The following is a 22,501-nucleotide window of genomic DNA, read 5'->3' on the forward strand; positions in this document are numbered from 1 at the left end:
CGTTGGAGTTTTGTTTGTTTCTAAAGAAAAAAGTTATATTTTCGATTTGAAAAATGAAAAACGATAATTAATTTTCGCATTTTCTGTAAAATAATCTTCTGTTTTACGTTTATTCGCGTGTTTCATATTTCTTATAAAATCTTTCTGAAATATTTTGATACTCGACATCGTCACCCTCCGTGTTTAATTTTTTCCATCGAATGCACGTCCTTAGGCAGGAAATTTTAGGTCACTGCGTGTACTGAATTCCTAAATTACACCGCAGAAATGAAACGCACCATGCAAATGAATCTGAATTACGAGCTCGACGATGAAACATTTTTCCGGGAGAGCGTTCAAAGGGCAGTTTCGAAGCTTCGTTTGCTCGCTAGGTATAAAGAGTTTAAAATGGGCGGTATTAAACAAAATGCTGACGCGTTGAGTAAGTGACGTACTCTCCTGGAGGCAAAATGTTCGAAGACGAGGGAGAACCAGGTGTGGGTTTATGCAAGACAAGCATTCCGCTGCATAATTTCAGTCTTAGAGTGCACTTTATTAAAATAACAACCACAAAATTGCGACAGTCGGAATAGGATCGATTCGAAAGACACGCGTTTATCGGAAAAACAAGCGTGTTATTCCTAATCGCAAATATAAAAACCTATAGAAATTTTTATTATTTCTTTCTTTTTTCGTTGTAAGTTATTATCGCTTATTAAATGTAACTATATCACACTTACTTGAGCACTAGCTCTATCGAATCATCTTTGGTATCAAAAAATAAATAATTCTTACTCCGAGGATTTTTGTATTCACAGATTTCCAAATATTTTAAATTTATCAAAATCGATGGCTTCCAAAAAGTTTCGATGCGTTTGAGTTGTCATAGGCACCGTTATTGCACTGTCCAATTTTATATTTAATTTTTGCTCCATACTGAACGCAAACTTTGATATATTCTCTTTATTCGTGTTGTCCGTGACGTGTTTACATTTCTTCGTCCGCCTTTGCCGCTTAATTTTACCTGAAACAATCTCCTTCGCTAAATTCGTTTGATTGCGGTCGGTATTATCTTTTTGATCCCACAAAGGAGTATCGAATTCGTGCACGCTCGATCTGAACCGGTGCAAAATAAGCTTCTTCGTCGGCAACTCGAGCGAAAACGAGGAAACAGACGAACCGGAAACTTTCGTTCGAACATTGTCCACACCGTTCGCGCACTCCGTTTTTTCGATATTTTGCTGCGACGAAATGGCGATCTTTACAGTTTGCTTCTTGTCCTGCTCCTTTGGTTTCTCGTTTGCTTCCTCGTTTACTTTGCCTGGCTGTTTCGAAGAGGAGGACAATTGCTTCAAAAGAGATTTCAATCGATGATCGGTGAGAAAACTTATCAGAGGTATGTTCTCTATGTCGAACTCGCTGCAGCTCACTGAATACTCCAAGCTGACTTTCGTTTGCATCCGATCCTTCACGCAAATTCTTCTCGATCTCAATTGCCTGTCGCACGATTTGTCAACATGCTTCTTATGCTTCGGTACAGAATCTTTTCGATAATAGATCGGTAGCAGTTCGTTGATAATTTTGTACTTGGTTCTCGAGATGATCGCGTAGGGCCTCTTCGAAGGATGAAATTCCTCGCAATGAACATAATAATCACCTTTGGTGAAGAAATTCTTACCTGCGAGAAGAAGAACGATTTTCTTTAGTTTTGGAAACGATCGTGTTTCGGACGGCTAGAGTTGATAAGTTGATACGATATACGAGCAGAGTTCGATCATCTCGGCTCTCTTACGCAATAATATACCGATTAATAATATCAATGATGATTAATGACTCGACGAATCGATTATTTATGAAGCTATGGCTGGTTTATTACCTAACTTGTTGCTGTTACAATTTCCAAGAGAATTTACTAATAGCGGTAGCTTTTAACTCGTGATTTGTCAAATTTCGCTAATGACTTTCATCCAGTTAACAATTCCGTGGATAGAAACGTATGTTAAAACGTTCCCTGACAATGAGTGCGAAGGATCGAAGCATAGAGGCGAAAGAGATACGAAAACAGATTTTACATGTCACAAAGTAAAGTTTTTAAATCTAAAAATGAATCTAAAGAGTTTCATTTTGGGAGATAACTTGTTGGAGCACGTTGTGTGAGGTCGCAGCGAATTGGTCTACCGCAGTGAAATCATATGTAGAAATTGATACCAGAACACATTGATATTCTTATTGGCGAGTGCCCTAGAAGCAGAAGTTAAAGGATAGCGGTTTTATCGGACGAACAACCAAGAATGCGTCATAACGCTAACTCCGACGCGGAGGATCGTTCGGTTTATTTAGGGCGTTGCGTATAATCGAGTCGATCTCCGACATATTAGACGGAGTTCATGTATTTATTAACCGATCTGTTCTGCCGATCTTCTGGCGCGCTTATCGTGTATCTTCTCCTTGATACTTTTGATAGTTTGTCTAATAACAATGTATGCAAACCAAAGTATTAAATAAATAAAACGCTCTTATAGAAGATTACAGTGACATCACCGATGTTGATATCCGACGATACATATAGTAGAACTTTTTTTTTAACGATTAGCAGATAATAAATAAACCGAAGAAACGCTTAATTATCTTTTAAGAAGTTAGCGGCTGTTTTCTATTCATACGTATTAAGCAGTTAACTGCGGAATTTAGTTTTAGAAATCTCTCATGAACTTAGGTCATGTAAATAAATACAAAAGACGATGAGTATAGACGCGAAACGCACTGAAACAGAGGTTTTGTTTAACACGTACACTCGGCGAACAAAGTTGTTGTTTGAGATTAGTTTTTGTTAGATTAGGAAAATTTTTTGGAGAGTGTATAGTTACCGCAACAAACGTTTAACTTTTCCCTTGAATGGATCCTTTCTTTGTGACGTTGCATGTTATAGTATCGACTACTCTCGTATTTGCAACAGTTGCAAGTATATATCGTCCGCTGTTTTTCCTTTTTTCGTGTTTTTCGTTCTCTTAGTGCAGGAGCTTTGTCCCCGTTCTGGTAACTACAATCGTATATTAGTTATCACGTGTAATATTTCCAGATAGAAAGTGCGAGAACTTCACGGCAATATAATTTCGTGATACGGAAATTATGTAAAGTGGGGAAGATCAATGATCGGAATAATAACCGAATTTGTGAATTCAGGTAAAATCAAGGACACGTAGAATTATCTTTACTTTCAAATAGACTGCCGTAAATTATGCGAACACGTGTGCCAATATCTCTTACAAATTGTGGAAACTTTCCTTTCCATTAAAATTCATCGACTCCGTTATCTTAGATCACATGACGGAAAATATATGTACAATCGAAATACGTAACCGATTGTTCACCGATCGTAACATTCGCAGTAACAAACACCAAATGTAGCAAAAGGTATTCTGCGAGCAGATTTCTATTAATCGACTCGATAACGCGAACTCTATTCGAATAAGCAGACGGTAGTTTCGATCAAATTGGCGAAATGATCATGAATTAACATAAAATAAAAAGAAGATGATAACAATTCTTACACGTTGTCGATCGTTTCGTATATTTTCATTGTAAAAACTTGAAAAAGACGCAGAGAAATCACGGATGTGTGTTATACTACTGCCACTTGAAATCCGAACGATGCTCTTCGCGAACGTGCCAATGACGAACTGAAGCGGTGCTAAGAAAGTTCAAAGGGAAGGATCGTTTGACAGTATCGATGCCGAACTCACGGTCAAAAGGCGGTATCTCTCTCCTCTCTTCCCCTCTGTTCCTCGTGGTTTGTTTCGTCTTGGACCAATCTAAAATTATCGACAGTTTTTTGTTACCAAGCTAACTGAAATAGTAGCAAAAACTGTCTGGATCGTTGTTGATCTTTTTACGATAATCCTTGTCAATCTTTGCGATGACTTTTTTAATCCACGAGAAATTCTTCAAATACATATCTTTTACGATTTACACGGAAAATATTAATAATTTATGTTAATCGGTGGAACTTTTGAAATCATTTTGGTCGCAAGACCACTTTAATTCGTTGGAACAGATAGAAACGCGAGATACGCGAACGATAGAAATTTGCTTACGGAAGAAACGCAGCAGGAAATTTCTATTTGCATTTCGATAACACTGAATTTTCGATGTATCGGTAATGTACATTGCCGAAACACTTTCAGTGTCGTTCGGTCAGGAGACGCTATGCATTTTAAGTGGTAGCTATCGGTTAAGAAGCTGCACAGAACGAATTTCGATAGGACAGCGCGACGCTCGAATAATAATCAACGTTAATTGTAGACGTGCGTAATGGTCTCCAGTTTCTATAACGTGCTTACGAATAGTTTGTCTGTTTTTTAGGAATCGCAAATGAATTCAATTTACTTTTACTATCCTTTAAGGCATAGTTTTCGTGAACAGTTTAAAATTTAGAAACTATTCCGTGTACACACGAGTTTAAGTTCAGATGTTTGAAGAATATTCTACTTCTCTGATATTATCTTAAGATAAAATTGCTAATCTCATTCGTAAAAAATTGTTCAAATAAAAGTTGCTACCGTAATTTAATTTTCTGCTCTGCTTTTAGCCAAAATTCAAAATATGGAAATTTTATGACTAGCTTTTTAATATTTTGCATACGAACATTTTTATGATACGACCGACCTGTAACTCCAGTAAACACGCTTTTAACGAAACATTCTAAAATTAAAAAGATTGTCGATGTTTGAAAAATTTAGTAATATTTCCATTTCCATTTTTTATCTGTAGGGATAATACAAAAAACAATTTTTATATCAACAACGTCGATATAGCAACTGCAGTGAAACGTAGAAAGTTGAAACATTCCAGTTTTGGAAAGACGGATAAAGAGAATTTAACGCATCGTTTAACGCAGGTTGAAAAATCGATATGTGCACAAGTAGATGAGTAAACGTTCTTGAAAGTGTGAACAAACTCGTGGTACGTGAAATCAGTTCGGACAACGATGCAAATTTTCGCGATTAGAGCGCAACGAGACAGCGACCCATAAAGTAACAAGTCGAACAAGGCAGAGATCCAGGGTTAGGAGTAAGCAGTACCTGGACAACTATATCACAGGTTGTACATCGCAGGTTGTAGCTAAGCCACTCGTAAAAAGTAAACCGCTCGATCTTGAGAGAAATAGTTCTGACCAAGAGAATCCTGCAACCGGCCACTGAACCCACGACCTCGGGAGTCAAATACTTCACGAAGATGCAATACAAGTCGCGAAGATGTATCCTCCTCGTAAAAACTAGACCCCGTAGCAGCCTTTCTAGGTACAACGTAGACTTGCGTAGCCGTACGGAATCGCAGATCTCTTGCCAAGTTTAAACGACGATCGTGAATGTTATACATTATGTTAAGACATAATTTTTACATTATTTTCAAATTATCGAAGATTCGTTTCAATATCGTTCGATCGATTAAAAACTGATTTAAATTGGCAGGATTTATTTCCTCAGTGTCGTTTTATTTCTGTTTATTTACGTTTGGAAATAGTCTACGCCACTTTTCTCGATTATATCGGGTTGAGTTTGAAATTGCGTTATTTTTTAAAGATAAATTTGCGAAGAAAGCATTTATCCATGTCAATCGTTTCTTTTTGTTAATTTTTATTCTTGCAATAATCGTGCGAGATAGATTGGAAAATGAGGACAGTAAGCCACCAGTGATTAAGATACAAGCAATTCGAAGAATCTTCTTCTGGTTTTGCAATAGCGGCAACTTTTTCCCCGAGCCGTCGATGTAACGTAATTATTCCGTAGACCTTTCCTAACGTTTATCAAGTGGCCAGCGAGAAACGTCTGATTTCCCAGGTGTGCTTAGAGTACCTGGCAGCATGCAGCTATGTATCTATAGCTTGCAGAATTTACCTGGTTCGGAAGACGGTCGATATCACTGTTGCGTAGTTATTTATTCCTCGTTTTACGCTTCTTTGCCAGTATAATTCCATTGGATTTTTACCGACCTGTTAAAATCCAGAACGTGATAGTTTATTCATACTTTTTATATAGCTTATGCACCTTCTCCGTTTTATTAGAATAAAAAAGGAAGTGATTCTATTTTTCTTTTCTATCATTATAGCGAGTGGAGTATAGCTTGGTAGTAGTTTAGTAGTTTCAGGACAAATTTCCTCTTCGTACAAATAATAAATAAAAGATCGTAGATGATAAATTATGTAAAAATTGGAAAAGTGCTCAGAAAGTACAAAGATGTTAGAAGAGATATGCAGTTTTTGATAGAAGAATATTAAACGATGAAGTTGTTGTCTGTAATAGAACGTAATGGTACCTTCTCGGCCATATTTTAGAATTAAAATCACCTCATATCTCCTAGGAATATACCTAACCATGCCTGCAGCACTTCGAGAGTTGTTTCGGACCCTTGGGGTTGCCCTACAAAATCTTTTACTGCTTTTCGAAAGATCCTGCATATGGAATCGTTACATAACTTATTAATTGCATCATGCGGCCTTCAAAGATTTAGTCCGTAGAATTATACAACTCACGAATCGGTTGAAAATTTTATCGTAGACCCTTCAGAGAGTCGCAGACATTCCTTCCCACCGACGAAGAGAAATCGGACGAATCTTATCTCAAATACTGAGTTCAATATTTCTCTTTTAAGAAATTGAACCTTTTTATGGCTCGTTCACTTCTTTTCACAAGTAGAAAATCACAAATGTGTGATTGCTTAACAAACAATGGAATTCATCGTTGCCGTTACGATAACCGAGTTAATATTCACACCATCGTCATTTTTCTTCAGGTAAACCCGAAAATTGCGGTAATGCGTCTCAGTCGCGATTGAGCAAAGAATTCTGAAAAAAAAAAAAAAGAAAAAGAGAAAAAGAATGGGAATACTTTCCAAGATTATTTCATCGAGGCCCGTGGAATTGGACGAAGGAATATTCATTCGCGTACGCAGGTCGTTCCTGTTCGTTTTCCTTAGGTTATAAGGGCCCCAGTGCAAGAGTTGACGGAAGTGGGAAAGGTACCTACCACGGGAAGGGTAGGAAAGAATTATTATGCGAAAAGTTCGTGCTCCTCGTTTCTTCCCTGATGGACGATTAAAACTTCCAGCGTCGAATTTACAAATTCCTTCGGGGGCTTCGCGCTGGCGGAGGCATTAGTTCACCTCGCCTGGCAAACTTAACCGAGCCCTACCATTACCGACCTCGAATTAGAATTTAAATCTGCGGAACGGCTCGCTCGTAATGGCTCGATTTCTTTCGTCACGGTTACGCGGCTGGCTAACCGCCCCGGGACACTCGACAGCCCATCTTCTTCTTATTCTTCGTTTCCCTTTTCACCTTTTTCCATCGTTGCGCGGTACCAACGTGCAACTATCGGGAAATCGCAAGATTAACCGTTTCGCACCCGTGTGCTAGGCGAGACTATATTTCGCGACGTAACATCGTCAGGTATGTGCAACGCATCTCGCGTGTTTTTACATTAACCCCTTTACTATCAAATCTTTTACTATATGCGGTATCTCAAATATGCAGCAATCACGTGAAATCAAATTTTATTCCAAATAACGTCGTACGATCGATCTAGCGAAATATTTCGTACGGATGTGAAGTGGTTGAATACGGTTTTCATTCGATGAGAATCGCGTTAATCTCGTTCTGTGGAGTAGGGAGCGTTAATAAAATTTCGAAAGCTCTTCCGGGGGCGAACGCCACGTATGAACGTGTACATATTTAAGCGGCTTACAGTTGAACCGGTTTTCGCGACGGTAATTGGTTTATCGGGAAGATTAATAGCAGCCATGGCAGCGCGGAAGAGCTTCTGGTCGAAGAAACAAGGTCAGGCATTACGTAATCCTGCTCATTTCGCATGCACGCTGGAGGGGAGCAAACTGTCAGCGAGATTTTGATGATTAAATCTGATCTACTAGACTCGGGATTGGAGACACACGCAGAGGGATTGAAATATTGGCAAATTTTCCGCTTTTAGATATCATGTGGCATTGGAGTGTGACATTGATTTTATAAGTTTATGAATTGCAGATTAAAATGTTTCTGCCTTTGCAAATACATACTTAATTGATACTAAAAAAATAGATTTCACGGAAAATTTTTTACAATACATACACGGTCGCTACGAAGAATATTTGCACAGACTCTCATTTTTTAATATAGCCTCGCTTTATCAGGTTCTATATGTTTCGTTTTCATGGTATCAAATTTTTGTAATTGTACGAAAGTGACAAATGTTTGTAAATAGAATTTTATATCGACAAATTCAGTCACGATAAATATTTACCGACTTTGAGATAAAGTGTCTTTTGTCATAAGCTAACCATTTGGGATACCTTTTTTTTTTTTAGTAAAAAGGTAGCTAATTACTGCTCTGTAGCCACCATATTTATCAAAACACATAACAAATCTACTTCAAGCTTTATTCCATCCCTTTCAAACCTCATCGATTCTCACTGAAAACTTTCGAAAGCTGTAACGCTGCGCAAACGAACAACCTCTCTAACCACACTGTTTCTTCAAACACATCTTGAATATCATCGTTTCTGCTTCTAGACCGTCCATACCTTTTCCAATTTTTATCATCTTCCAAACATAACAACCTGTATCGAAACCAGATGGTAAGCAATAAAGTGCAAAGTTTAACTCGCGTACGAATTCATTCGGCGCGCCAATAATCGGCGGGCGTTTGCGCGCTGCATTGCTCGGCGACGCTCGCGAGGGTTCGTAAGTGGTCGGTGGCGTCGCGACGCCGAGTGGGGATACGCCGGTCGAAGTAGAGAGATAGCGTAGTTGTGGCCCGATGGAAGAGCCGCGCGGAGGGACGAGAGAGGGTGCGGAGTCCGCGTGTCGTTGACAGCAGCGGCGGCTAGGAGGCCTCGGTGAGGCCAGTGAAGCGTCGCTCGACAGTCGAAGCCGGTCTCTCGGCGTGCGAGTATCGAGAGTATCGTGAGGTTCCGTCGTACGTTCGTTCTTGCCTCGCGACGCGAACTTGTCACCTGTCAAGCCACGCTCGCCGCACAAAGTAACATAACATATCGGAATTTCAAGTCAGTCGAGAGTCTCGACATCGCGTTTCTTCCCTCGAATTTTGCCGCGTGTGTCGCGCTGACGAACCATCGAGTTCTCGAGATCCCCCCCGTTGTGCGTTGATTCGTGTCGTGCCCGTTCGGCAACTGCGTTTCCGCTCGCGTGTGTCCAGTGTGCAGAAGTGTGTGGATGCGACGGCGGAAGCGTAGCCGTCGAGATTGCCGCGAGGACGTTCCCCCCTGGCCGGTTAACTCCTAGGTAAGTCGATTATTTTCGTTATTGTCGCGTGTTGCGACGTTTCTCGTTACCAGCTCGCGTGTTGAAAACGTGTTTCGCTTTAAATTCCCGCCTTGAAAAGTGTCATGAACTCTTCGCCTACGTGCATTGTACATGCGTGCGTATATGCGACGTACTATTTATACGCGTACGTGTGTAAATACATGACGATGTGTAATCGTAACGGAGCTTGTTTATTCATTCGCGAGTAGTAGACGTACAAAAGTTCGATCAAGTATTTGTTTGCGTAGCGGGAACGCTGTCGAAAAAAAGGACGCGGTTGAAAAAAGAAAATAGAAACACGCTGGTGGCGTATCGGAGAAACGCGCAACACGGTATCCTTCAACCAAGGTTATGGTTTAATCGACTGAATTGAAGTTTCCTCCGAAACCGGACGAGCAACGCGGTTCTCGGTTTCGTTCGATTAAAATCCGCCCGCTTCAGCAGTCCGCGAACGAACTACCCTGTTGTTCGTAGTACCGAATAACCCAGTTACCACTCGGATAAGAAGGCACACGCTACGCATGACCTACATTTACATAAGCGAACGTGCACTTAGGGTTTGACGCGCGCCTGTCCGCATTATGCATCGGCATTCTTTTGAATTCACCGTTGAAATACCGGTGGGAAGTAGTTTGGCGAAAAATCGATTTATAGTGGCTTTCGCTTTGATCCCTGACCCGGCAAGAGCGCGTGGCGTCATTGACGTTGTTCGTGATTATTAGGTGGATAACGGCTGTGGAAATTCCAATTGGTCGCGAAACGCGAACGAAAACATTGCCCTGGCTATCTGGAAATAAAGGATGGTGGGGTACCGTCCGAACAGCCGGTGATTACACGGCCTCTCGTTTCCGGTAACGAGCATTCGGAGTCGTGGCCACTCCTCGCTCTCCGCTATTGATATCCGCGTAGAGAGATTCGTTTAGCATTTTAAATACATTCGATCGATCCTTCCCGTTTCGCAAAATTTCCACGAGCTCTCGCGTTCCAAACGTTTCGAGATTTCTGACTTGCTAATACTCGATTCGGATAAGGGCGGGAGGGGGGGGGGGGTTAAAAACGACTACGTTTCTCCCGAGGTAATCGCGATTTCGTAGCCGCTTTATGACGCGTCCACCATCGGCTGTCTATCGACTCCTCCTCGTCTATCGATATAACGCTATTCCAGCGCGTCCGCCCGTGTTATTTGCACAACGATTTGAATTCATTTCGCGTCAAGTCGCAAACGTGATCGGAAAACGTACGAGACGCGTGTGCTCCCTTCGTGTCTGCGAATTGTCGAACCTGTGCTTGCGCGGCTGTTTCTTTCTCTTCCGAGATGTTTCCCGTTGCTCGGTTTTATAGCTCGTAACTATGATATCAAATGATTTTTGGTATTTACGACGGTATTCTGCGGTTACCTTTAACCTTCGAATTACCGACGATCATTCTACCGATTCTGTCTTTCGCCGATAATTGTTGTATTTCTTTATTTTTCTATGCACGGAAATAAACATATGCATCAAGCTACACGATCAACGATAACGTATAGCGATCAGCATAATAATTATCGTACAAAGGCTGTGAAGCGGTTGTTGGTAAATAAGCATTGTCGACGACCTTGGTGGCGGTGAAAACGTTTAAAGGTAATCCAGAACGACGTTTCATTTGCAATCGACAAAAAAATCCTGCTGTTGATTTGGAGCTAATGAGTGTGCTTTTAATCATTTTTTCATAAATGGTAATCGCAAAAATCACTCACCAAATATCATTTCAAGCTGGGATCAGCTATAAGAAATTTGGGAATTTTATTGCGATAGAAATCAAATTACAATACAAAAATCAGCGCAAAGTATTTGAATCTACGAGGTATCGATATTTTAAATACGTATTACGTTACATTAAAATATCTCGATTATTTCACGTTTAACATTTCTTTAATTAACGTGCAGCCTTTTCATAATACGGATATTACGTTAATTCTATATACCAAATTATGCACATAAGCTTCATTATAATTTACTATCATCGTATTACGATCAACCGTGCACGAAGCGTTTCTGGCTGAAAAAGCAAAAACAGAGAGAAAGAGTCGGGGCCATCGGGGGCATCGTGGATAAAGAAATGCTCGAATAATGGAATGTTCGGATAACAGAATGCTCCTACCGGCAAGTATAGCCCGAATAATATGAGTTGCCGTAATGAAGGTTCCCCCGTATAAAACTTTAGGTACGTTCGATTCAATGATTAAACGCTAATCCACTAAAAGATAGTAACTCGTGCCAGAAGGCACAAGCGTGGTATTACGTTTCCTAGTACTTGGCTGCTCCATTTCAACGGAAAATTATGAACGAACCGTTCATACTACGCAACGTACCGATCGTAGTTGCGATTACGTGCACGTGAAATTCGTATCGGTGCGTATACGTGTACACGACGTCCATGCACGAATACATATTGTTATCGATATTATAGTTTGTTTGATTCATGTATCCTACAATTAGAGAACATCGCCTGTTAATCGGTCATACTTCTCGTGTCACAGCAGGCAACTAGATTGTAATTATATGTGTGACATAGTAATTACATGTGTTCTACACTTTCTTTCTTTTTTACATTTATTCCGCGTGTTTTATAGCGCGAGTCTTCGTATAATGTACGTACTTCATACATAAAATTGCAGGTTCTAGTTGAAGAAAGAAATGATGGAAGGATATTAATTATATTTAAATTTTCTTTCATCAGTACGATGTTAAAAAACAATTTCGGGCTGTAAACTGACCGAAAAGAATTGCAAATTGGCCTTAATATGGCAGAGTAAACGTTTGATAAATCGCAGGATTTATAAATTCACACGCGACTTCCATTAAACGAAGATTTCGACTTTAAAGTATGGATACGCGCGTCCGATCTAAACTTGTACCGTATGACGAATAATTAATTTTGCATAGAGAAATGCAAAGCTACTTTGTAACCTTGTAGTTTGTTTATCGTCTGGTACCTATTAATCGTTATCATGGCGCATAGACTAGCGCAACTGTGGTGACTTATCCGCTAAAAAACACGTAATTGGACGATATGAGACATAACGTGGCGATAAGATTGATTCGTTAATGCGTTCTATATTTTATTAAAGTCGTAACGAGGCGAGAGCCGCAGATTGCTTCCACTCCATTTAGACGATTATTAATTCATAGTTTGTGATTGATGGTCCTCGTTGTTTACCATGAGATACACAAGAAATAACAGGCGTAACTTGGATAATTACTACGCACACCGTATAGTTGTGTTGCGCACACCGTGTAGTTGTGTAGTTGTGTGTAGATACAGTGTACATACGAAATTCGCGCAACGTTTCATTTTCAATTTCAAGCGTATCAGACAAAAATTATTGTCGGGAGTGTTAATTCTTCGTTGTGATTAAATTATTTTGTTCTCTTATCTCCGGTCGATGTAGTTATCGTCTCGTCTTTTTTGATACCGATAAAAGCAAAGTAATAATTATTTCCCGCTAGCATTCGTCATTTTTAATTGCAAAATCTGAAATCGACACATGCATTCGCAAACGCGGGTCGACGTTTTTCAGGCTTGTGATTTTAGCAACAAGTGTTTCGCGAATGTAAAATCTGTGGTCTTTGATCAGTAAATCATCCACAATCATGCATTGTGTGTTCAGTTTCGAAAGCTGATACGAAATGGATCGCCGTATATATTTTCGGGCTGAAACAGATCGGTTACAGAAAGTGTATTCGGATTAATATGTTGGAGTCGTAGATAAATGTTCGAAACGCAGCGGTTTGCACGCGGATAATATAAAACTATATTTTTTGCAGTAACAGCATTCGTGTCAGATACAAGCGATAGAGAGAAATAAAAATCGATAATATCATGGGTTATGCTGATCGTTTGCTTAAAAATTAGTTATCCTACATATACATACACATTGATTAGCGGTTATCGATCTTAAATTTTCTAAATTACTACGGAAGTGAAAATATCTAGGGTTTGGTGAATTCCTCTTTTACCAGTGACAGGTTAATTCGTATGTTCCGCATTCCTCGTTGTATTAAACCGTGAAAGACTTATAACGTTAGTCATGGAATATTAGTTTATTCTCAGGGTGTTATCGAACCAAAAAATGAAACGTCAAGATTTTCTAGAGCGATCACGAACTCTAAGCACGTGCACGGAGATCTCCTTTCCAACACTTTGCTCTTGCAACGTGTTCATGACCTACGAACGTCGAAGCACACACGGAATACCTGTATACCGCAATATCAGAGGGGCAAGAAAGAACAGATACTCGTTGACCGCAGTCGTTTGGAATGCTGCCGGCGTTCCCGGCGCATTAATGGCGAGCAGACGTAACGTGCGTTATTGCGGCACTTATTTCTTATCCGGCTGAGTGTATTTAGACGGCAATAAATCTGCCTACCGGGTTTATCGGTTGGTTCCAGCCAGTCACTGTGTCGTGCAATATCGAAAATCAAGCTTCCCGTCGGCATACAAAATCTTCCCTTTTTAACTGAAACTTTTCCAGAGTGGCCGATAGGACGGGCACTGTGCGAAATCATACGTCCGTTTCACCATGTTTTGCATGGTAGAGACGAGAATTTTAAATTCAAATCGCAAAGAGTCCTGCATGCGAATCTCTCGAACGTGATTTTTTGTTGTTTCAATATTGTAAAGGATGCTTTTTTTATTTACAAATCGAGAGATAAAGCAGCGAAAATTGCTCGATAGCGGTATGATCAAGTGCATTGTAAATAGGTTGAAATTTTATCCGAAAATCTCGAATATCTTGTAGAAGCATTTGAAAAAAATATAATTTTAAATAGATTTAAATCTATACGAGACAGGTTATGATTCTTTGTATAGGTATATACGTATTGTACTTTGTAATATAAAATATATGAAATATCCAATGTAGATTGTGTACATGCTTTTTATGAATTTGTATAAATATCTCTTTGGCGGATGAACGTGTTACGAGTAAGTTATGAGTAATACCAAATCCGATCCGGTGTATTAAAAGTTTTTATGTCGGGATATATTAAACGCATAGCGTAAACACATCGATCTCTTCCTTATTCGTTCGAACTAGTCCGTATTTTTACTTTAATTCGTCCTTTTGAGACAGCGGGTCGTGTTTTTATCAATACGCGGATTGTTTTAATTGACGGCGCGTACGTATATTTTCGATAAATATACAATTTAAATTCGGCGATGATTTTATCGAACAGCGCCGAGTGATATGATCCGCACCAACGATAGCGATTCCTCCTGGCTCGGCGAAATATTTTTTCACCGCGTTGCATGTTGCGTGCCGTACGCGGAGAACAAACATTCGTTATGCGTTTCGCAAAATAAAAAAATATATCGACGATGGACATATTTGGTTCGCGATAAAAAATAACACGATCGAATAATTTCCGCCCACCGCAGCATGCGCTTTCTTCCTTTGGTGCACTGAAATGGTTCGTGCGACCGTTTAATTAATTCAAGTGGACTTGGCTGGTGCTCGCGGGGTTAAAAGAATCGCGAATATTCGCGTTGAAAGCTGGCGCATTTAACGCGATGATAGATGCGCTCAACCACGGTTATCGAATTATGTATGTATTTTTAAACCGTATTGCTCGTTGATGGATTGCCTGATAGCTTAATTCGTGATGCGATTTCTATTTAACGCCGCTGAACTTTGATTATTTCGCGCGATCTTTATTCCATTTGAATATACGATTATTATCGGCTCGTTCGTTTATTCGTATTATCAGATCAGTGTAGTTAAATGCCGTTAAATTTAAAGATGGGAAGTTCAAAAGTACGGTGAAGGATTCACCCTTCGAATTTGTAGATTAATGTCTACTTAACGACGCGTAGGGATCCATTTGCTTCCGAACCGGAGATACGTTTTAACCAGACGAAAGTTAAACCTACTTTTCTCATCATCTCTGTGATATTTTCAAGGAGTTACGTCGCTCGGTAAATTTGTACGAAAGAGTCACACAAACATCGAGTAATTTTGCTCTCAACCCTTGGAAAGTACCTGCAGTAACTCCAGCAACTTGTCCTGTTTACACGCAGTACAGTTAATATTTGTAGATTTTGTATGAATTCCATATGTGTCAAGACTATATTAAACTGCAATATGAGATTTTGTACATGGCTCTATAAATCATCCACGGACAAATTTAGGTCAATAACGGACAGTAATATTCTCAACTTTTCGATCGAGCCATTCGTTTGTACAATATGCCTTCCGAAAAAATATTCCTCGACCTTGGCTACGAAAAATTCCCTGATCTCGTAATTACAGGTAATGATACACGATAAAATAATTTCGCGGAGAGGTTAGCGGTAAACGAGGTATCAGGAAAAGTTCAATTAACGTTTGAGCAGGGATGTGCGAATTTGGTCGGTTTGTTTGGACGGATAAAAAGTGAACGCGATGCGGATGTCGATGGGTGGATGTAATCAAGAAGAGGAGGGCAGGTTCGAGCTGACGACGGGCTCCATTCAACTTCAGAAATGAAGCGCAATGCATCTTTAATTAAATCTCTTTGCAACGTTCGCGTTCGGTGCCTGAAATTTATTCCGTGCATTTCAATCTCCCCGTTAGCCTTCTCTCCCCTCCATTCCCTCTTTTCTCCTTGTTCTTCTTTCTTCGTCGTTCTAGACGACCGATCTCTCCTTTTGTACGTCCACGGCGTACGTCGTTTCCGTCTTTGGATTTTTTCCAGCTCGTGCCGAAAATTCTAAGCGACGCGTCCGGGTACCACGAACACCGGCCGAGATTTCAAAGCGGATTCCCTCGTACGAGGTGTAACAACCTCGTTTCCCCCTATTCTCGCTCGCGATATAGCTTAACCGTGGTACGTGTCCACCTGCTCGTAGCAGTTTGTTCTGATAGCGCGGCTGAGGATTCTCGTCGTGGCAATCTTGCTTCTATCTTGGACCTCATTTTGTTCCGGTTTACCTTGACGACCGGTTCAATCCGTGTATATATGTTATTCGTTTGCATAATTCCGTATTATTGACCGAGGAAATCAAGATCAGGTGATCTTTAGACGCAGTTAGATGTATCGATCAATTTCGCTTCAACACGGTTTAATATTTTTCCTCATTTCTCTCTTTTCTTTTCTTTTTTTTTTTTCTTCTTTTTTTTCGAAGTTATTTATTATTGCAAATGGTTAGTCAGGAAATAGTTAATAACGAGTAGTTCCGATTCGGACCAATGAATTTATTTGTGTAATCCTAAATGCATTATTACTTTAGACGCAGTTAAATTATCCATAAATCTTTTTTCTGTTAGTAGTTTTTAGTATCTTCGACTTCCTCCCCTTTCAGAGTTTGTTTCTGTACAGGAGTCGAAGAGGTAGCAAATAGAAGCGAGTAATTTCGATTCGGTCGAGTGGATTAATTTATGTAATCTATAGAGAAGCTCCACCGCCCGATATTATTTCATAGTCTTGTTGGGAAATGTTCATGGCTTTAAGCACGCCGAGGTCTAACTTAACTGGGCTGCAACTTTATGGTTCCCCGATTATCCCAGCTCCTATTATTCGAGACCTCCATTATCTGATGTATCAAAAACAGATGACTCGGAGTAATAGTATACCATAAAATTTTACCACGTTCTTCTATAACGTATAATACAGTCCAATACATTGTAAAATATAACCGTTTTTAAAATCTATCAAATTCTATCTTATTCAAGTATTTTTTTTTCATAAAAGAAAGGTAGTTTTAACCTGTATGTGAATTTCACGTACCTGTATATTCTCATTGATTTTCATTTGCTTCGATGTATTTAAGCGTCATCGACTCTATGACAAGTCAGACTTTCTCGAACGACTTGATAATTCTTCATTTGCAATTATTATATAATAAATACCGTACTTCTACGATATAACATAACATTTACAGTCGACGTTTAAAATTCTACATCTTTACAAAAATATACAATCCATATTTGCCTGTTGTAAATTCAAGCTATCTACGATCTATCTATAGCCATTGTTTACGGAAAAAAGACGATAACAAGAGAGATTCGAAATTCCACAGCCGTAGAAAAATAGTAAAAAAGCAGACCTCGCTGTTGTATAACTCCCAATTCCAAAATTCTGGGGAAAATTCCAATTCGAACAGTAGCGGAACTAATCGTACCGCGATAAAGCAATTTGTTCGCGTTGTTGAATAACACGGCACCATTTCAAACGGAAAACGTACTCTCGAAAACTATCGGCTATTTTTACGCAACGATATTTACAGGAATATCATGATTTTCCTGCGAAATGATTCTCGTGTGCGGTATGTAAAATATGGGCATCGTCCAGCTTGGGAAAGAGCATCGGTGATACCGACATAAAGTGCGTCGGGATGCGGAACATTTAAATTTTAAATGACCGGCCGGTATACCGTTGTACGCGTGTACGCACGCGTGTTATGCACGTTGGGGCCGCTTCGGGTCGGATAGCTGTAATTCGCTGTTTCCCCACACCTCCTGATCGAACAGTCCTTTTTATCGCGCGATCGAATCCCAAAATGGCTGTATATTTTTTCGTATATCGGATATCTGGCGCTGTTTCATCCGGATATACGCTCTAGTCGAAAAACGTTCGGACATTTGGCTATTTTTCCACAAAGTGTGGTTTAATTATAGTGTTATTAAAGGGATAGAGAAAACAGAGTTCGAACACGTTTGGCCAAGAATTGGTAAGGTATCACGGTGTATCGTAGAATATTACGGCAGTAAAACGAATTTTACTACTTTTACTTCAGTGTACGTATACATTATACTAGAAAACTCTGAGTCGGTAGCTTCGACGATAAAAAGTCTAACGTCGTAATCAAACAAGCGAAACTTGTAACTTTCTTTCAAGAAGCAAGCAGCCTCGTTTACGTTCCACCACAGAGCGTCTTCCGTTAACAAGTAAAACAAAACGAACCTGTATTCTACCCTCTCATCTTTTCTCAAGAAAAGAACCACTCCAAACCAATAATTAAACTCCGAAGAAATAATCGAACTTAACGTGGAACGCACCCTCCACTCGATCTACCCACGGCAATCTGATTAGAAAGATATCTATAACAAGCAAAGCTGAGCGTCCCAGGCATTGTATTTAAATTGGTTTAATAGGGCGCGTCGATCAAACGACAGATCCTAATTACGGATATATCACGATCGCTATCCGGATGTTTGCGCGCGCGTCGAACGAAACGTAGACGGTAGCAGCGGATAGCGTTGGAAAAATTTCAATCTCGAGTATCTCGATTTATCGTGAATGCTGGTGTAACCACCACGCGTATCGCAGCGTAAAGCCAACAACTCCAGTTTCTAGCAGCCCTTTCCATTAATTAACCTAAATGCGAGACAACAGCTACACAGCTTACACAGCTACCGGCGCGACACGGCGTCTCTCTTTGTCCGCGGTTTCTGGCCGCGACGCTCGCGATCGATCTACAGGATAAACGTCGCTTTCCACGGAGAAATGTCGCGCCGATCGATTTGTTCTTCGGTGTAAATGCGGCTTAACGGAGGTTGCTTACGGTTCTGAGCGAACCCCATCCTGTTGCATAGCGACTTGCAGGCAAACATGTGGTTAGACCGGTTGACTCAGGCAGGTCGGTTCGCTTCTCTTCATCGGTCTCTTCTCTCGCACGCTTGGTCGTCTCTTTCTCCGTTTCCAACTGCTGTCTTCTTCTCCTCGTTGGTTTTTTCTGTCTTTCACTTGGGCATCTTTTCTTTTCTCTTTTCTTTTGATTTCTTCCTCCTCTTTTCTATTCGACCTTCTCTCTTTCTGCTTACAACTGGTCTTTTCTTCTCTTACTTTCATTCCTTTCCTTCTCTTATTTCTTCCTCACCTCTTTTCTTATTTTATTCTCTTTTCTTTTCTCTTTCCTCTTCTTCTACATTTTTCTCTTCTCTTCTTTTTCTTTTTTCTCCTTTTCATCCCCCAAACCAGATCCTCTCTTGCCGGTTCGAATCTATCGAGCCCGTGAGCATCTCGACATAACGCTTGCGGTATATAAGCGTTCGCTACGAGGATGCTCAAGATGCTCCGAGCGCATACATCGCTGCTCCGGCTATAACCCGTGTATCGAGAGACCACAGAACGTCTCTCGGGGATTCTGACTTCGATCGGGATTTCCGTTGCGGCTCCCGAGAAAACCGACGCGACAGGGTGCTCCAGGGAGAAACGTCGCGTCGCGGGTGATCCACACGTCCGCACAGCTTTCTCGGCTTATGGAAATGCGTGCTTGTCGAATACGATCGAGACGAAATCGAGAAGTCAGAGACCAGCAGGTTCGACCACCCACGTTCTTCGTCGTTGCGTCGCTTGGGATTATTTCTGTGATCGTCAGCCTCCGGCCATAGGTTTAATAATTGAGACGGGAATCGCTCGAAACGCGAGCGAAGGTTTCCGAGAGCTTTGCCAAGTTACCGCGTCTTCGTATACGTCTCCTCCTTTCTCGCATCGATTTTACTATTATTCGAATGTTGTAGGATTGTCTGGTGTTTGCTCAAGTGTCGTTCTTGCGGATAAAAGGTAGCTGAATTATTTTAAAGCGCATACTGAGTATATTTAGTTCCAAATATACTATGCATATTCGAATTAAAAAACCTACTGGTTTTTAGATATAGAAAGAACGTTAAATAAGATCAATGTTGGAAAATCAACAGAATCGTGCTTGTCATAGTTTTCTGCTGTAATATTCATATAATAAAAATAATGCGTAATCGCGAAATAAAACGTTCGAAACGTTTGAAATGACGCAACGAAAGGAAGCGTAGTACTCATTTGCATTAGGCTCGCAATGGATGTTATTGCGTACTTCCGCGTTATTGCATCCGACACAGTAATAATCTTGTATCCCGGGCATAGATATACCGCGATACGCAGCGGGTAAAAATTGCATTAGGGGAGAACTGGATCCATAGAAAAGGGAAAGGAATAATTATCGGTGAGAAATTTGCTGTAAAACGTCGCGTGAAGCCACGGATAATTTCACATCGCGTTGAAATTCATTCCGTGGCTTGGTGTGTAAAACGGGTGCGTGGAAAGAAGTAAATACCGACTGTGGTCACATATAAACGCAATCTCCGGCACGAAAGAAATAAAGCCACCGGGATAAAAGTAAAACCAGTCACGTAATCTCGCCGCAGCTTGCTTACAGAGTGTGTAGTATTCCTATTAACATATTCCGTGTTGACGGCGATGATTTTCATGAAATAAGCAAGATGCTTGTTTCTCTTATCGAAACTTTACTGTCACAGAAATTGTCAGGCTTACTAGATAATAATAATCATTAAGATTAGTCCAATGGTTAGAGACTCCCGTAATAGGCATAATTTTCTTATCGTGAAATGTTTTTCGAATTTACTTTTCGTGCAAATTGCGAGAGGTGTTGTTTCTCAACAGAACAAGAGAACATAAAATTTAATATAATTTAATCTACCCAATTTCTCTAATCGTACGATCGTTCGATCTAACTCTTTGGAAACTTTGAAATTGCCGTCTCTTTATCTTCCCTTCAAATTTAACGTCCATCTTGTTACCATTATCTCCAAAAATCTCTAATAAAATTAGCGATTCCCTCTCGAGTAGCAATAATATCGACTTTGACGGTAATCGCAGCGCAATCTACGCTTGTGGCGAAATTGACCCAGAAAACGACTTGAAAAATTCAGAAACGAACGTGTTCGCGGACTGACAGATTGTCGGGCGGATTGTGGAACGATAAAATGATCAGTAGCACGTCGGTCACTGCATTGTTACCGTTCGATGTACGATTTCGCGTTGGTTAATGTAAACGTTAGCTCAGATAGCGAGGAATAAATTGTCTGGCTCGCGTCGTTTCCCCTTTCAATGTGTGCATGTGCGACCGGCGTTGTAACGAGCGTGTTTGCAAGTGCGTATGTCATGATTACACGCGTTGGAACTCCGTTTGTAATTGTAACCGGCCGTTTCGTCGAGTTGTACCGAACGGCAGAGCCGCGGCGCATTCGGTGCGAGATGACTGTGTATGAATTTGGTTGCGAGACTCGCGAATAAAGACCGGCCCGCGGAATTTATCATCGAGATTTTCGGTGTCGATAATATAATAGTCTCGTCGCATGCACGCGTGCCTCGTTAAACAATATCGCGCTGCCTCGACGAAACTCACGCGCGATACATGACGAGGCTCACGTTTTTTAGATTTTTTTAACGACGCGCTTTTTTACTGCTGAGACGAAATCGATATCGTGTTTCAGGATAATTTTCGTTAAAGCGTCGTGCTCAAGCTCTTGACACGCCCAGGTTCTACTAAATCGAAGGAATGTCCGACTTTTTGCTGCTATTACCTAGACATCCGACGAAATATAATTTAATCGTAAAATGCAAAATAAGAAGATTTTCAATGATTTCATTCGATGTTTATGATCGTTCAGAGCTACGTATTCTAAAACAGAATGAAGAAATAACGTAGACGTTTAATAGTAAAATCAATTATTTCTTTCGTACTTAAAATTAGAATGAAATTTTCTCTAAGGAATAAGGTAAACCGTGATAAATAAAACTACATGTCAGATTGTTACAAGTAGTAGTAATAACGAAAGCACGCGGAGTACCACTATGACGAGCATATTGCTCAACTTTTTATGTGGCATGATTCAAACCTATTTCATGTGTCGGCGTCACGCTTCCCTAAGTGGGTTATCGACCGTATCGTCTATAAAGATACTGTTTTCAACGTGCTTTAACTTGGCTGCATGCGAATCTTTGTTTAAGCGTACCGAGTCGTTTCAACTGTTATCGAACCTATACAAGACTTCCATGGTATTCGTCGAAACTCGTAAATCAACGCAAAGAGTATCTCTGTTAAAGTATATATTTCTTAATCCTCTTAACGGGATGTTATTATAAACTCAATTTACAGAAAATGAAATAGTTCAACGTAGGTAACCAGTTCGTTCGTTATAAATTGCGTATTTACGGACAAACAAGAGGTAAACCACTTTGGTGTTACCAATGCTGTTAATATTTGCATAGACACACGAATTTCGAACAATCGTAATTCCGGCTATTAACAAGCGTCGAGCGACTCACTGAAAAGGTTTCATCGAGATTATGGGGCTGGTTTCCAACTTTTCTATACGTTAAATAGCGTTCGTTTTGCAAGCTACGGTGGAAATTTGTTACGGTGCAAATCACGCGTGAGTCGAAACCATATATCTAAGACTATCGC

The 22,501-nt window shown here is 40.3% G+C and overlaps 2 protein-coding genes across 5 annotated transcripts in view; one reads left to right on the forward strand and one right to left on the reverse strand.

Moving 5' to 3' along the window:
• Positions 1-511: 511 nt before the first annotated feature.
• On the reverse strand, positions 512-3,677 carry LOC139991495 (uncharacterized). The gene is made up of 3 exons (XM_072011619.1): positions 3,531-3,677; positions 2,847-3,019; positions 512-1,657 (listed from the first exon to the last, which is right to left on the reverse strand). The coding sequence occupies exons 1-3, from the start codon at positions 3,557-3,559 to the stop codon at positions 792-794; spliced, it is 1,068 nt and encodes a 355-aa protein (XP_071867720.1). The 5' UTR covers positions 3,560-3,677; the 3' UTR covers positions 512-791.
• A 5,114-nt stretch (positions 3,678-8,791) lies between these two features.
• Pgant9 (polypeptide N-acetylgalactosaminyltransferase 9) overlaps positions 8,792-22,501 on the forward strand; it is a 294,438-nt gene continuing 280,728 nt past the window's right edge. For 3 of the 4 annotated variants that reach the window (XM_072011610.1, XM_072011607.1, XM_072011609.1), the window contains exon 1: positions 8,796-9,274. The gene's annotated coding sequence lies outside the window, so the exon portion shown is untranslated. Of the gene's footprint in view, positions 9,275-22,501 lie in introns of all 4 variants that reach the window. The other variant, XM_072011612.1, reaches the window with a different exon arrangement.

The sequence above is a fragment of the Bombus fervidus genome, chromosome 10 (assembly GCF_041682495.2).
Source record: "Bombus fervidus isolate BK054 chromosome 10, iyBomFerv1, whole genome shotgun sequence".
Classification (NCBI taxonomy): Eukaryota; Metazoa; Arthropoda; class Insecta; order Hymenoptera; family Apidae; genus Bombus; species Bombus fervidus.

Coding starts and splice junctions, on each gene's coding strand:
- LOC139991495 (XM_072011619.1), bottom strand. CDS start 3,559: ATGAAAATATACGAAACGATCGACAACGT. Junction 3,020..3,530: donor TACGAAACGATCGACAACGT/GTAAGAATTGTT, acceptor ATACGATTGTAG/TTACCAGAACGGGGACAAAG. Junction 1,658..2,846: donor AAAGTTAAACGTTTGTTGCG/GTAACTATACAC, acceptor TTCTTCTCGCAG/GTAAGAATTTCTTCACCAAA.